Source organism: Carassius auratus, chromosome 38 (genome assembly GCF_003368295.1).
Source record: "Carassius auratus strain Wakin chromosome 38, ASM336829v1, whole genome shotgun sequence".
NCBI lineage: Eukaryota > Metazoa > Chordata > Actinopteri > Cypriniformes > Cyprinidae > Carassius > Carassius auratus.
Genome location: NC_039280.1, coordinates 5,989,234 through 6,005,711, shown reverse-complemented (window position 1 = coordinate 6,005,711; position 16,478 = coordinate 5,989,234). Strand labels below are relative to the sequence as shown.

The window sequence follows — 16,478 nt, the reverse complement described above, 5'->3', positions numbered from 1 at the left end:
CGAAAGCAATAGATGCACACTGCATTTTATTCATCATCAGCTAATTTTAATATCAAAGACCGCAATAGGAGAGCGTGTCATCACTTGTGAGAATAGTTACACTATATAAATGACTGTGTTTTAAGCCCATGATAGAGCCTTGTGGATTGATTGGTCAAATGCATACCTCTCCCTATCCCTCCTTAAAACACTGTTTTCTATTTGTTTTTCCTTTGGTATAAAGGTGTAGGCTATAATGTCACTAGCGACCTGAGATATGTAATAGTGTTAAGTTTATATTTTTTCTGCAGATACCCTTTTTAATTAAATATCTGATGACTCAATAAGTGTCATTCACCTTTATTCCTCAAGGCGGCAATGTTTGATGTGATGACGTGATGTTTTACTGCCGCAAGAATAGAACAAAAGAATATCAGCAGCAAAAACTGAACTGGTTTGAATGGATATGCTTCAGAGCAATTACTGTACGCAACTAAATATAAGTGTGGTGAATAAGCGAACAAAATATTCATTTTGAAGTCATTTGAAAACGACAGTTTTGAGACTATGGTTGAGACCGCGAATCTGAGCCAGATGCTGAATGTACTGGGGAGCTACATTGAGCACTTTTCCAGTATCCTAGCCTTAAGTTTCAAAAGGTAACGAAATATGCTTTATTTTATTTTTGCATAGTTGTTATTGAAATATCAGGAGAGTAAAGCAAGCAAGCAAACAAATAAATCAACCTTAATGAGCATGACCCCGAACTCAATTCAACCTCCACAAAGATCAAACCAAAACTACGACCTTGGTGTTATAGGGTTAGATTTAGGATGGCGAGGATTGGGGTTCAATTAATAGGCTACCTCTTCAGTATAAAACACTGCGTCTATAATTATTGCCAATTAATATAAATAAAAAAATCAATGTATGTGCGAGAGAGAGAGAGAGAGAGAGAGAGATTGAATGAAGGAAATTATATTCATCGAAAGAGTGGGTGGGAGTGGGAGTGGGAGATAATAAGTGGGAGTGGGAGATAATAAGATTAAGATTTGTTAGCAAAATAACGTTAAAAAATCGTTACGAAACGAGCTATGAAAACAACCAAGTTTCACTTAGCCTACCCCAAGGAAAATAGCCCGGGGAAAGAGAGAGATACAGCAGGTAAAATAACTATTTTCTCAGCATTTTTCTCAATAAAAATATTTCTAAAGGTGCTGTTGACATGAAATTTTCACCAGATGTTGGTAACAATCCAATTAATACATGCAACGAAAGCAAAAAAATAAGTTCAGAAAATAAGTTTTGTGTAAAAAAAAAAAAAAAAAAGTAGGATGACAGGGAAAAAGTATTGGACACAAGACGAAAGGGAGGTGCAAAAAGGCTTAGAAATCCAAGACACCAGCTGAAATCTATCAGTAATTAATAAGAAATCCTGCCCTTAGTCAGTGGAAATTGGTTCAGTCCCCAGCTGATGGCACATAAGAAGGTGTCTCATGACCAATGTGTCACACAAGAAACATTTCATGATGGGTAAAAGCAAAGAGCTTTCTCAAGACCTTTGCAACAATATTGTTGCAAAATATGCTGATGGCATTGCTTACAGAAGGATTTCTATACTTCTGAATGTTCCAGTGAGCACTGTTGCGGCACATAATGCAGAAGGGGAAAAAACAAAATTTCACCATAAACCGGTCATGACCAGGTGCTCCTCACAAGATTTCTGACAGAGGAGAGAAAATAATTATCAGAAGAGTTGTCCAAGAGCCAAGGATCACTTGTGGAGGGCTTCAGGAATTAGAAACTAGAAACAATAATTAATGAACTCAGCTGCGTGGCCTGTATACATTCTCACCACACAACATTTAGACATGCCTAAGAAATACTGGGAGACTAGTCTGGTCAGATGAGACAAAAATTTGACTCTTAGGATGCCGTAATACACACCATTTTTTGAGGTCCAAAAACACCAAAACATCATGGTGTAGCACTGGCAAAATTCATGCAACTGAAGAAAGGAAAGACATTCTTGATAAAAATCTGCTGTCATCTACCAGGATGTTGAAGATGAAACAAGGGTGGACATTCCAGCAAGACAATGATCCCAAACGTATAGTCCAGTTGTTTTTGTATGAACTAGGCCTATTAAAAAATTAATTTATTGTTGTATTGTATTGTTATCTTTGTATGGATTATTGGATTGTTACTGATATCTGGTGAACATGCCATGTCAACGGCAGCACCTTTAATATATTTAGGCTACTGGGAAAAATGTTACGTTCAATACTTATTATAGGCACTGTAAAAATAAATATATAAGAGAACCAGATCACATAACAATAAACATAACAATCTTTCCTACAAAACAAATGAATATTTTAAATTAAGAATTACACAAAATTACCAAAAAATCAGCACGTTAAAAGTTTTAGTTACCAGTTTGTTACAGGAGGGAGACATAATCCTCTAGACAAAGACTATAGAAATATACCAGAGCTGCACGATTAATCGTTAAAAGATCGCGATCTCGATTCAGACACCCTCTCGATCTCATTTCTAAAAGACAACTATTCCCCGAGTCTGTTAAACCTTTGACAAAGTCTTACCGGATCATTCAAATCCGTGCGCGCACTGCCGCTGACACAGAGAGAGCTCTTACCATGTTTGGTTAAGAAACATCTTCACAAACAGTCTTTTCAACTACACAGTATTATATCTGTCTTACAGTCATTTATATTATCACAGAAATACTGGGATAAATTTTATAGTTTAAATATAAACATTGATGTCTATATGGCAGCGATCAAAATATAACAAATCCCCTTTTGAAAGTACTGAGTTTTAAATAACGTTTGTGTCGATTGCATTGTTTCACCAATAGGTGGCGACAAGTGTCTTAATTTATTTGTCATTGAATTAATTTTTCATTCAAGAGAATCGTTCAAAAACAGAAATGAAACAAGTGTAGTAGGTTTATGAGTGAGTCCTTGAATCAGTGATCTAAACAACTTTTTCATCATTCTAATATTAAAAAAACTGGAGTTTTAAATATATTATATATACACTACCAGTCAAAAGTTTTTGAACCATAAGATGTGTAATGTTTTTTTAAAGTCTCTTCTGCTCACCAAACTATATTTATCTGATCCAAAGTACAGCAAAAACAGTAAAGTTTTGAAATATTTTTTTTTACCATTTAAAATAACTGCTTTCACTTGAATGTATTTTAAAATGTAATTTATTTCTGTGGTGTGCAGCTGTATTTTCAGCATCATTACTCCAGTCTTCAGTGTCACATGATCTTCAGAAATCATTCTAATATGCTGTTTTGCCGTTCAAAAATATATAATAATAATAATAATAATAATAATAATAAAGAATCGCAGGAGAATCGTGATCTCTATATGAGATCAAAAAATCGTGATTCTCAATTTATCCAGAATCGTGCAGCCCTAAAATATACTATATAGAAATCCTTGAAATGGACTTTGTCATAGACTTATTAGGACTGTTTTTGTGGTCGAGGGTCACATATAATTCTCTCTTATCAGTGACAAGCGCAACTATGACGCTGGAGAGAGGCGGAGTTTAAGATAAATAGAATGGCGCTGTGGGCTGACATCTCAAAGTTCGTCAGGTGTGATCATAGACAGGATCTCTGCTGCTGATCTCGAACCGCCTCCCCGACAGACAACAGCGGACACCATCTCAAAGTTCATCTGCTGTGATTCCGGGCTTTACAGAGGATTTTCCTGTTACCAACGGCCGTGGATCGTGATATGAACCTGAAAGTGTTGTGCCTGTCTCTCCTTCTTTTTAAAGCCTCCTGTTTCAGTGAGTATTTCTCATAAATTATTCAAACTATAATAAAATCTTAAAATAACCTTTAAGGAGCCACTCAAAATATTTACAGTTATTATATTCATAAAGCTGAAATATATGAAAATATTCTGCCTATAAGAATCCATAAAATACAGCGAAACAACATTACTTAAAAAATAAATAAATAAATAAACAGTTTTTTACAGTTTTGTTCAAATGCTTACATGTTCAAAACTTTGCTTTTTTTTTTTATAACTCACACAAACACACAAATCCAATAATTTTACAAAAAATGCCTCACATCTCTTGCAGAACAAAACACTGGATTCAAAATATCACAAAAACATCTCAAACATTTGCAAATGCCTTTGCCATAATTTTAATTCCTGTTAAACATTTTTATTGTTACATAGAGAATTGTGTGTTGTGTTTTGCAGTAAGTGTTTTATGAAATTCAAAACTAATAATTGTAGATTTGTATGGTTTTGCAGATTTGGTGTGTGGTTCTGGTGTTTTGAGTGTCAGGTTTCAGAAACTGTGTGACGAGTAAAGATTTTGTGTTTAAGCAGTCGAAAAAAACGAAACAATACATGTATGCAGTGCATGTAATGTGAATTTTGTTCAGTACTGTAATGTTAGACACACACCATTTAAGACAAAATGCTGTAGCCTATTATGTCAAAACTGAACCTGAACAAAAATGCTTGTGTCTTTTGATTCATTTCTTTTGATTAATTTCTTTTTCATTGATTTTAAGACGTTTTCTCTCAACCATAACAGAAGCAAATGCTTCTGTTACTGCACAGATGGAATTTGTGCTCTCATTTTAACCCATCCATGTACACACACACCCAGATCAGTGGCCAGCCATATTGCTGCAGTGCCCAAGGAGCAGTTGGGGTTGCTTTTACTGGATTGATCTATTAATTCATATCAGTTATTGTGCTGTTTTGTGAGATGTATGTGGCATAGGTGTTTTTCACTGCTTATGTACAAGGATATAAGGAACCTTTTTAAACAGCACCTCGGTTTAAGAAAATAGGAATTTATTACTACAAATTAAAGCACAACCTTTTGAACATGTCATATTTAAAAATGTGTGTGCTTAAAGATTTCAGGGAATTCAGGGATTTACAGAGGATTTTCCTCTTACCAACGGCCGTGGACCGTGATATGAACCTGAAAGTGTTCTGAGTGTCTCTCCTTTTTGAAGGCTCCTGTTTCAGTGAGTATTTCCAATGATTAAAATGACCTTCAATAAATCTAATAGAAAGCATCTCATTAAGTCTAGGTTACCCAATCACATTGACTTTGAAACTAATGATACCTATAGCTAAATACTTTTAGCCCATATTTTGCTATGTTTCACCTGTATGTTTAGCTGGAGTAATTTTAGAAACTTAAGTTACAAAGTTCATCTGGTGTGATCATAACAGGATCGCTTGTGTTGATTTGCGCGGATGACTCCAGCTCCTCACGGAGGGAGTTCACCTGTTTGCAGCCGCAGTGAATATGAACCCACTTAAGCTTCGAGTGACAGTTTTCTGCCTGTTTCTGCTTCTTTTTAAAGCACCCTGCTATAGTGAGTCATTTTGAGCAATTATTGAAATTATTATGGAATTTCAGTACTGTTCTTTATGAAAAGTGCACTGGAGTAATAAGGTTAAAGTCTTTAACTTTGGTTATGTATTATGATTAAACAAAAACAATAATGTAGAATGTATATGTTTAGGATTAATATATTTCTCTCCTTCACTTCCTAGCTGAGTTTGAGATTACTGTTCCCAGAGACACTGTCACTGGGTTTTACGGCGAGGCCCTGATCCTCAGCTGCTCCTTCCCTGTGGACAGCTCATGGGATCTGAAAAGCACCGTTATCACCTGGCAGCGTGGACTAGATGTTGTACACAGATTCTACTACAGTCAGGACCAGCTCGACCGTCAGAACAGACATTTTGTCAACCGCACCAGTCTTTTCATTCAGATGGCAAGAGGAAACGCATCACTCAGACTGGACAAAGTCACTGTTCAGGACGCCGGTGTGTACACCTGCTCCGTCAGCACAAACACTGGCAGCCAGAAGAAGAGCTTTGGAGTGAAAATTGGAGGTAACAAAGCAACATGGGCTAAGTAATGTTATTAGAAATTCATGTAAATCAATGTTAAGGTCCTTGTGTAATTGCCCATGTGTTTAATGGCTTTTACTGTTGTGTTTTTTAGCATTCTACTCTGAACCTCGTCTGCAGTTCTCAGTGTTAACTGATGGAGTGAATCTTCTGGTGACTTCAGATGGAGGTTACCCTTCTCCTACACTGCAGTGGCTGATGGAGAACTCAGACATCACTAACCAGACACAAACACGCCTCATGCAGGACACACAGTCAGGACTTTACGTTGTGTCTAGTTGGATAAATCTCACGAATGTGTCAAATTCTTCTTTGACGTTCTTACTGCACAACACGCCCCTGAGACAAGACATCAGGAGAGACATCCAGCTCTACTCCGGTAAGGACTTTCAAAAACAGAAGTCATTTTAATATGCTCTTGAATAAGTGTTTAACTGATTTTTGCTTTATTTCAATTCAATTTGTTTGTACAGATAAGAATAACAGACAAGGACAGTCCACATACAGATGTCATGGGTGCTTCCTATTTATCCCAGTTATTCTTCTGCTGCTGCTGATCGGGATGAGTGTATTGTTTGTGTTCATTACAGGAAAAAGAAGAGAACAGACAAAACAAAATGGCTTTACAGAAATTAAATCCAATTTCTTAATGGAAAAAGTTTAATACGATCATACTGCTTATGTTACAAAACCACTTCAACTAAGAGTTATCCTTTTTATGAAACTTATGAATGACAAGAGAACAGACCAAACTAAACAGCTTTATGGAAATGGGATTCCATTCTGAAATGCAGCTGCTTAACGGAAAAAATAAAATGGGACTTAGTGGGGTTTGAAGGAGACGTGGAATGTAGAAGATTACCGTTGGATGATATGTACACTTAATATAAAAATTTAATACATTTAATGTTGTTTTCATCAGACACACAAGCTTATCAACTGTAATACAAGGACATACTGCCTGGTTTAAGTAGCACTTGACTTCTCCTGTAGAAACCCTTCTGCATTAAATGTAAATATTTATTTTATTTATTATTTTTTTTATAATTCCTGTGAAGTGTGATTGTGGTAAGCTGGCTCATTATATTTGGGACAGAGTTGAAATAGTTAATAGTGCAAATAGTTAAAATATATTTTTTCCTATCATTGTAATAATTATTACAGATCATTAAGAACCCCTTTCCAGAAGGATGTTACTTCAAAATCAAAATGGTATATTGGAATCAATTTGTAAGAGGTGTTTGGAAAAACAATTCTGGCTTCTGTCCAATCACTTTCTTTTAACAAACAAGGTCAAAGAGATATCTGTTAAACTCCTTCAAAGAGTATAACCTGCTGAACTTTATTAAACTAAATAATAAAAATATATAGATGTAAGATTTAGCTTTTATAAGTGGAAGCCAGAGACATTTTTTACTTTAATTTGTGTGATGAGAAAACAAAGAAACAAAAAGCTATTAGAATTTGGCAAGCTTGTGCAGTCTTTCATGTGTTCCTGATATTGTATATACAGTATCTCTCCCTAGCAGGTACGTAAACACAGACATCACCCCTCCTCATCACTACATCTGACTGCTTTATTTATTTATTTACAACAAGCAAAAAACAGTAAACTTGTTATTACTTGCACTACTGTCTGTTCATCCAGAAAAAATTAGTAACCCATCTGCACACTGAAATAATTTCTATACACTTTACTGTCCTTTGCAATAGTGTAAATTATGTTCATATGTTCATAGTTCTGCCAATAGTGTACATACACTTTTACATAATCCATCTGTATAGTATGTTCCAGTGGCATAGCCAGATGTGCCAGAGTGTGCCAGTGCCACCCACAGTGGAAATAGAATCCAAAAGGACAATTATAGTTAATTTGTCTTTAACTCATAAGAGCTATACCATGTAAATTAGGCGTTCTTTCGCTGCATGATTCCGTTTATTAAAATGCATTTAGAATGATCACAAAATTCAAGATGGGTGGCAAACATTTATATATATACAGTATTGTTCAAAATAATAGCAGTACAATGTGACTAACCAGAATAATCAAGGTTTTTAGTATATTTTTTATTGCTACGTGGCAAACAAGTTACCAGTAGGTTCAGTAGATTGTCAGAAAACAAACAAGACCCAGCATTCATGATATGCACGCTCTTAAGGCTGTGCAATTGGGCAATTAGTTGAAAGGGGTGTGTTCAAAAAAATAGCAGTGTCTACCTTTGACTGTACAAACTCAAAACTATTTTGTACAAACATTTTTTTTTTCTGGGATTTAGCAATCCTGTGAATCACTAAACTAATATTTAGTTGTATGACCACAGTTTTTTAAAACTGCTTGACATCTGTGTGGCATGGAGTCAACCAACTTGTGGCACATCTCAGCTGTTATTCCACTCCATGATTCTTTAACAACATTCCACAATTCATTCACATTTCTTGGTTTTGCTTCAGAAACAGCATTTTTGATATCACCCCACGAGTTCTCAATTGGATTAAGGTCTGGAGATTGGGCTGGCCACTCCATAACATTAATTTTGTTGGTTTGGAACCAAGACTTTGCCCGTTTACTAGTGTGTTTTGGGTCATTGTCTTGTTGAAACAACCATTTCAAGGGCATGTCCTCTTCAGCATAGGGCAACATGACCTCTTCAAGTATTTTAACATATGCAAACTGATCCATGATCCCTGGTATGCGATAAATAGGCCCAACACCATAGTAGGAGAAACATGCCCATATCATGATGCTTGCACCTCCATGCTTCACTGTCTTCACTGTGTACTGTGGCTTGAATTCAGAGTTTGGGGGTCGTCTCACAAACTGCCTGTGGCCCTTGGACCCAAAAAGAACAATTTTACTCTCATCAGTCCACAAAATGTTCCTCCATTTCTCTTTAGGCCAGTTGATGTGTTCTTTGGCAAATTGTAACCTCTTCTACACATGCCTTTTTTTTAACAGAGGGACTTTGCGGGGGATTCTTGAAAATAGATTAGCTTCACACAGACGTCTTCTAACTGTCACAGTACTTACAGGTAACTCCAGACTGTCTTTGATCATCCTGGAGGTGATCATTGGCTGAGCCTTTGCCATTCTGGTTATTCTTCTATCCATTTTGATGGTTGTCTTCCGTTTTATTCCACGTCTCTCTGGTTTTGCTCTCCATTTTAAGGCATTGGAGATCATTTTAGCTGAACAGCCTATCATTTTTTGCACCTCTTTATAGGTTTTCCCCTCTCTAATCAACTTTTTAATCAAAGTACGCTGTTCTTCTGAACAATGTCTTGAACGACCCATTTTCCTCAGCTTTCAAATGCATGTTCAACAAGTGTTGGCTTCATCCTTAAATAGGGGCCACCTGATTCACACCTGTTTCTTCACAAAATTGATGACCTCAGTGATTGAATGCCACACTGCTATTTTTTTGAACACACCCCTTTCAACTAATTCAACTAATTGCCCAATTGCACAGCCTTAAGAGCGTGCATATCATGAATGCTGGGTCTCATTTGTTTTCTGAGAATCTACTGAACCTACTGGTAACTTGTTTGCCACGTAGCAATAAAAAAATATACGAAAAACCTTGATTATTCTGGTTAGTCACATTGTACTGCTATTATTTTGAACAATACTGTATATATCATTTCATATAGTTAATCAGCATCACGTGAAGATTTTTTTCCACCAAAAAGAAGCATTATTACAAATGTGATGTTGATTTTATACAGAAGTTCAATAAACAAGAGTTTAATATTAAGACACTTATGTTTTAGACACAATATTGACAATATTGTTTTTGCTCTATTTCGCCAAAATATATAATTACAATTTCTGTCTTTGAGCAACATGACGCTGTTTTGTTCCTGAATGAATCAGCCAATGATTAATTCATTAATCAATTAATGAATTAATGAGCAGTGTTGGGCAAGTTTCTCTGAAAATGTAATTAAATGACTGATTACTCCTTTTAAAAGTAAACAAGTTGCTGATCTGATTACTTTATTTTTTAAAGTAATTAGTTACATTACTAGTTACATTACTTTTTTTCTGTGGCTACATCCATGAAATTTACATGAAATCTCAGCATAAACACTCCCGATAAATATTTGTTTAAAAGCATCAATATAAAAAAAAAAAAAAAACAGGATGTGAACAAATCATAAGAGAAAATGCAGAAAAGACATTCATAAAATAAATTATAGACATATTAGTGCTCTTCCAGCTTGCAGCTTCCTAATGTGGGACAATGAAAAGTATTTGATAAAAGGCCAAAATCACCTTAATTCATGTGGAATAGTAAAATGCTTTTGGTTATGTATGGTTGAAGTATGGATAACTGAACATCATCAGACAAATAATACAAAACGATGCACTGATAAATGTATTATGAAGAAATTAAGCAAGTATTATCATTGGCCTATGTCGTTATGTAGATAGAAGAGTTAAATGCACAGTCAGAAAAATATAAAATCTTCCAACACCTAAACCTACCCCTCACACAAAACTTTCTGCTATTTTGAAAACATTTACCATTTTAAAACACTTTATTCTGTATGATTTATAAGCTTGTTTTCTTATGGGGGAAAAAAATGTCCTCACAAGGTCAAAATGTACTAGTATTAATATACTTGTGGGGACATCTAGGAAATTTGATAAAAATATAAAATATATAGTTCATATATACAAATATTATACTACATTTTGTTGGACAAACATTTTAAAAGTGCATTAGACCAACAAGTAACAGGACTGTCTTGAATAAATTAATTTATACTAATTAATATCAAGTTTGTCCAAACTCTGTCACTGACCTTTGGGTTGCACAATCCCCAATAATTACTCTGCCCTCAGTGTGTGATTTTGATAACATGATACTACAGTGGTTTTTTTTTTATGATACTACAGTTTTTTATGTAAACAATTATGCCTTGTGACGTATTACGTAATGTTTCCGTGATGTCAGATAGGCGCGTCGAGAGCGTCCTTGCCATTCTCGTTGTTCGGGTTGCTATGGGTCTGTAATTTTGTCTTTAAGCGATTTAATAACCAGTATAACGACAACGCAAAAACAACGTTTTGTTATTTTTGTAGCATTGTTTGTTTACCTGATAATGCTAATCTCATGAAGTTCTGTCCTTCGTGAACTGTAGAGGTTTGTGTTAGGGTTTAATTTAGGATGGCGAGGATTGGGGTTTAATAAATATCACTTCTATGTAAAACACTCCGTCTATGATTTATGCCAATAAATCAATGTGTGTGTGTGTGTGTGTGTGTGTGTGTGTGTGTGTGTGAAAGAGAGAGAGAGAGAGAGAGAGAGAGAGAAAGAGATTGCATGAAGGAAAAGAGATGCATAGTGGGAGATAATAAGATGAAGATTGTTAGCAAAATAACATCATGAAACAGCTATAAAAAGCGTTATGAAACAAGCACTATAAAGCGAGTTTCGCATATGCCTTTATCACGAGCTTTTTATGATAGCAACAGTAGCCAATAGCTTAGATCAATAGAGCACAATATTTGGGGCGTTGCTGTTACTGTGGCAGTCTGCCAACAAAAGCTTTAAACCGCACCAATCATGGCAATGATTCGACTACCCCACCCCGGAAACTATCCCGGGACTCACAGGTAGGCTACCCACTTCAGAACTGGGGTATTCGTCTTGCTGTTAAAAATATCATTCAAGAACAAAAACATGTAAGAACAAATACAAAGATTTCCAAACGATCAAAATGCACACACACGTAGCTTATCGCCACTGTAGATACCACCACCTCAAGTCCTCTGGTCAGAATGCTGGAAACTACTAGCCTACATTTAAATGCACCACCTAACTTTTAGATTTACAAAAAGAAAAATTACCATCTCTTTAACCCATGCATGAATGAAAATAATAACATATCTGTGGATCATTACTCGCACCGCCCCGCGCACTTGATGGTGTTCAAGTTAAAGACTCACAAAGTTAAACATTCACTCAACGTGTCCGTATTATTCCTAAGCCCCACTGTGAATTAAGTGGCTCAAATGATCCTTTTTAACGTAGGCTACGTCTCATCTCCATTTATACCCGTGGAAACATACCATTTCATCCCCAAGAACTTAAATGGCATCACCACATTATATTTAAAAAACGCGTGCTCTTAAACATTAATTGATATTAATACTATAGTAATTAACATTATTAATACATATTATCCCGCTTTTGTTTAGTAGCCTACTTCTATGATAATGTAGGCCTATATAATTATATATAAGATCATTCTCTATTGTTTGTATTTATTTATTTATTTTTGTATTAAACACTTGCTTAGGAAATACAAATGTGAAAAAACATGCGCCGCAGAAAAGAGCCAGGGGTTCAAGAATAGGCAAAAATACATAGCAAAAAGAAAAAAAAATTAAAATAAAATTCACAAGAGGAGAGAGAGATTTAAAATAAATAAATAAATTTGAAAAAAAGCAGATCAAGTAACAGTAAACAAAATAGAAAAATAATCTCGCATTATTAAATAAATAATTGAGAATTATACATCATCTGAAATCTTAATATAGGATTATGGTTTGATGGATGGTTTGTAAGAATAAGACAACATCTGGCCGAGATACAATTATTACAAGTCCAAAAAATATCTTCATAGTAGGCTAGCGCTGGTCTTTACATAGCCTAATATCCTAATGATTTCTGGCATAAAAGAAAAATGGATCATTTTGACACAAACAATCTATTTTTGGATATTACTACAAATCTGATATTACTACAAAGAGATGAAACGAGAGTTCAGTTCCATATAATTCTCTCTTATCAGTGACAAGCGAAACTATGATGCTGGAGAGAGGCGGAGTTTAAGATAAATAGAATGGCGCTGTGGACTGACATCTCAAAGTTCGTCAGGTGTGATCATAGACAGGATCTCTGCTGCTGATCTCGAACCGCCTCCCCGACAGACAACAGCGGACACCATCTCAAAGTTCATCTGCTGTGATTCCGGGCTTTACAGAGGATTTTCCTGTTACCAGCGGCCGTGGATCGTGATATGAACCTGAAAGTGTTGTGCCTGTCTCTCCTTCTTTTTAAAGCTTCATGTTTCAGTGAGTATTTCTCATAAATTATTCAAACTATAATAAAATCTTAAAATAACCTTTAAGGAGGCGCTCAAAAAAGTCCAGATTATTCAGACGATATTTACAGAGTCGTTATATTCATAGAGGTAAAACTGAACGATTGCAATATTATACAATAGAATTATATTATTACTTATTCTAAGACTCCAAAACAGGGCTAAACAAACATTAGGCTTCTCAAAATAACATAAATAAGTAGTCAATAGGCTCTGCATGCCACAGCTTAAGGATAACTTTAACATATTTATTATTTTTTTAAAAGATATCCATGCTTACACGTAGTCTATGCAGTGCACGTGTTTTGAATTTTATTCAGTAGAGAATGTTGTAACGTTAAGGACATCAAATATGTAATATGTTAACACTGAAACTGAAAAAAAATATATTCTAGGTCTTTTAAATTATGATTGTTACATAGGCACTTTCTCTAAACATTAACAGAAGCAAACCCTTCTGTTACAGCACAGATGCTGTGTTCTGCATTTATAGGGTAGCATAATGACAATGTGTTATGTTCATAGCAGTTTACGAGTACCCTAAGATACATAGGATACAAGGTACATATTTGTACTTTATTAATCTCAAATGGTTATTTAATACCTTAAAGGTACTTATTATTACTATAAAAATAAATGTGTTTAGTTTTAGCACAATTTAAAAGGTTACCACCCTAGTGACATTTTTTTTCTGTCCTAAGAGTAAACAGAAAAAAGTTTTAAAAAACTGAATTAAAATGTAGAAAAAACAGCCGTAATATGATCACAAACTTATTTTGAGTTTCAGTAGAACTTAAAATTCTTCAACTTACTGAAATGCTTAGAACTAACTGATCTTTTACTCTATTTATCAATCAGTCAAGCAAAATTGAGACTATTCAGCATTCCTATCAACTTACTAAAAATAACGATTATCCATTCCTTGTTCTGCCTGATTTGTGGTGTAGGTGGCATAGGGGTTTTTCATAACTCATGTATAATGTCATAAGGAAACAGTTTTTTTTTTTTTTTGAGTTTCAGTGTGGTTCAATCCCCACATTTCATTTATCCTTCACTCTTAAAAATAAAGCTGCTTCTTTCATTATGCCAAAGAAGAACTTTTTGTCTATTGCATAAGGAACCTTTAATATCTGAAGAACCTTTCGGTTTCACAAAAGATTCTTTGTGGCGACAGAAGGTTCTTCAGATTATAAAAAGGTAAATAAGATAGTTACTTAGTTTAAAAAAAAAATGCATTACAGCCTCAACAGCTAGATCATTACATTGTTCCTCATAAAGGTTTATAAATACAACAAAAATTTTAAATAATATAAACATACTGAAATACTCGTCTCATCAACCAAGTAACGAGTGATTATGGTAATCAAATGTTCTTGTTTTTCTCTCCTTCTCTTTCTAGCTGAGTTTGAGATTACTGTTCCCAGAGACACTGTCACTGGGTTTTACGGCGAGGCCCTGATCCTCAGCTGCTCCTTCCCTGTGGACAGCTCATGGGATCTGAAAAGCACCGTTATCACCTGGCAGCGTGGACTGGATGTTGTTCACAGCTTCTACTACAGTCAGGACCAGCTCGACCGTCAGAACAGACATTTTGTCAACCGCACCAGTCTTTTCATTCAGGAGATGGCAAGAGGAAACGCATCACTCAGACTGGACAAAGTCACTGTTCAGGACGCCGGTGTGTACACCTGCTCCGTCAGCACAAACACTGGCAGCCAGAAGAAGAGCTTTGGAGTGAAAATTGGAGGTAACAAAGCAACATGGGCTAAGTAATGTTATTAGAAATTCATGTAAATCAATGTTAAGGTCCTTGTGTAATTGCCCTTGTGTTTAATGGCTTTTACTGTTGTGTTTTTTAGCATTCTACTCTGAACCTCGTCTGCAGTTCTCAGTGTTAACTGATGGAGTGAATCTTCTGGTGACTTCAGATGGAGGTTACCCTTCTCCTACACTGCAGTGGCTGATGGAGAACTCAGACATCACTAACCAGACACAAACACGCCTCATGCAGGACACACAGTCAGGACTTTACGTTGTGTCTAGTTGGATAAATCTCACAAACGTGTCAAATTCTTCTTTGACGTTCGTACTGCACAACACACCCCTGAGACAAGACATCAGGAGAGACATCCAGCTCTACTCCGGTAAGGACTTTCAAAAACAGAAGTCATTTTAATATGCTCTTGAATCCTCAATAAGTGTTTAACTGATGTTTGCTTTATTTCAATTCAATTTGTTTGTACAGATAAGAATAACAGACAAGGACAGTCCACATACAGATGTCATGGGTGCTTCCTATTTATCCCAGTTATTCTTCTCCTGCTGCTGATCGGGATGAGTGTATTGTTTGTGTTCATTACAGGAAAAAGAAGAGAACAGACAAAACAAAATGGCTTTACAGAAATTAAATCCAATTTCTTAATGGAAAAAGTTTAATAAGCCCATAATGCTTATGTTACAATTAGATAGATTTTTATATTGTTTACAATTAAATACACAGGATTTAGGACAACTTTGATGGAAGGTTTTGATCCACTTCAAATGTTGTTGACTAATGCATTTATATATTTATTTGATGTTATTTACTAACCTTGGCAGCTTTTAACAAATAGTACAAATTTTATTAGTTACATGCACTGATCCTTTACATTACTGTACGTAACATTTCAAACAATCATTCTAGTGCCATATAAAACAGAATTGTATTGTCTCTCCCATCTGAACTAACCAGAGGCCAGTTGCATATATAAAGCCATGTTATGACTGTCTTAAAATGTATGTTGACAAACTACCAGTTAGCCAAAGGGTAACCAGTCTTGCATTTCAATGCAGATTAGAGCAGTATACATTTTAGAAACTGATTTTAAAAAGTTATGACCAGTATAAGAAAAGAAAATGGCATTATTCACTTTTTAAGACAAGTCTAAACAATTTATGCACATGGCCCCTGGACTTTTTTTTGGTGCTAGTCTTCAAAGGCCCAGAATTTTGTCACTCACAACATTATGTGCAGCATTATTTTCTGCTGTGCAATATTCAATATTGAGATCATTTATTTTACCTGATGGCAGGGGGAGGTTGCAGTCAATTAAAAACGTTTTAACTATTTTAATGTTTTAACTATTTATTGTCAAAAATGGAATTTACAAAATCAACATTTTTTGACGGTTTTATTTTCTTGTGTGTGAAACCTTTTTGTACTGTGCTGTATAGATATTTCAATTTGTATGGACTGTGTAAAACCACTAATGATATTTGTGATTTTAATATTCCACATGTTCTATTCAGAATGGTCATACTTGCATCTGTGATAGGTGGATCTTATTACATTAAGAAAACACTGTATAAAAAACAATAAAGTCCATACATGCAAAGAATCTCAGCGGTGTTGTTTCACATAACATGACTATACATGTACATCTAGTTTTTTTCCCTTTA

At 35.2% G+C, this 16,478-nt stretch overlaps 1 protein-coding gene across 1 annotated transcript; it reads left to right on the top strand.

The window, feature by feature from the left end:
- The first annotated feature begins 3,600 nt into the window (after positions 1 to 3,600).
- LOC113057472 (CD276 antigen-like) lies at positions 3,601 to 16,417 on the top strand. Its single transcript, XM_026224903.1, has 8 exons — positions 3,601 to 3,813; positions 5,565 to 5,909; positions 6,022 to 6,306; positions 6,401 to 6,588; positions 12,909 to 13,011; positions 14,440 to 14,787; positions 14,900 to 15,184; positions 15,286 to 16,417. Exons 1-8 carry the CDS (start codon positions 3,759 to 3,761, stop codon positions 15,474 to 15,476), a joined length of 1,800 nt encoding a protein of 599 aa, XP_026080688.1. The 5' UTR covers positions 3,601 to 3,758; the 3' UTR covers positions 15,477 to 16,417.
- The last annotated feature ends 61 nt before the right edge of the window (positions 16,418 to 16,478 follow it).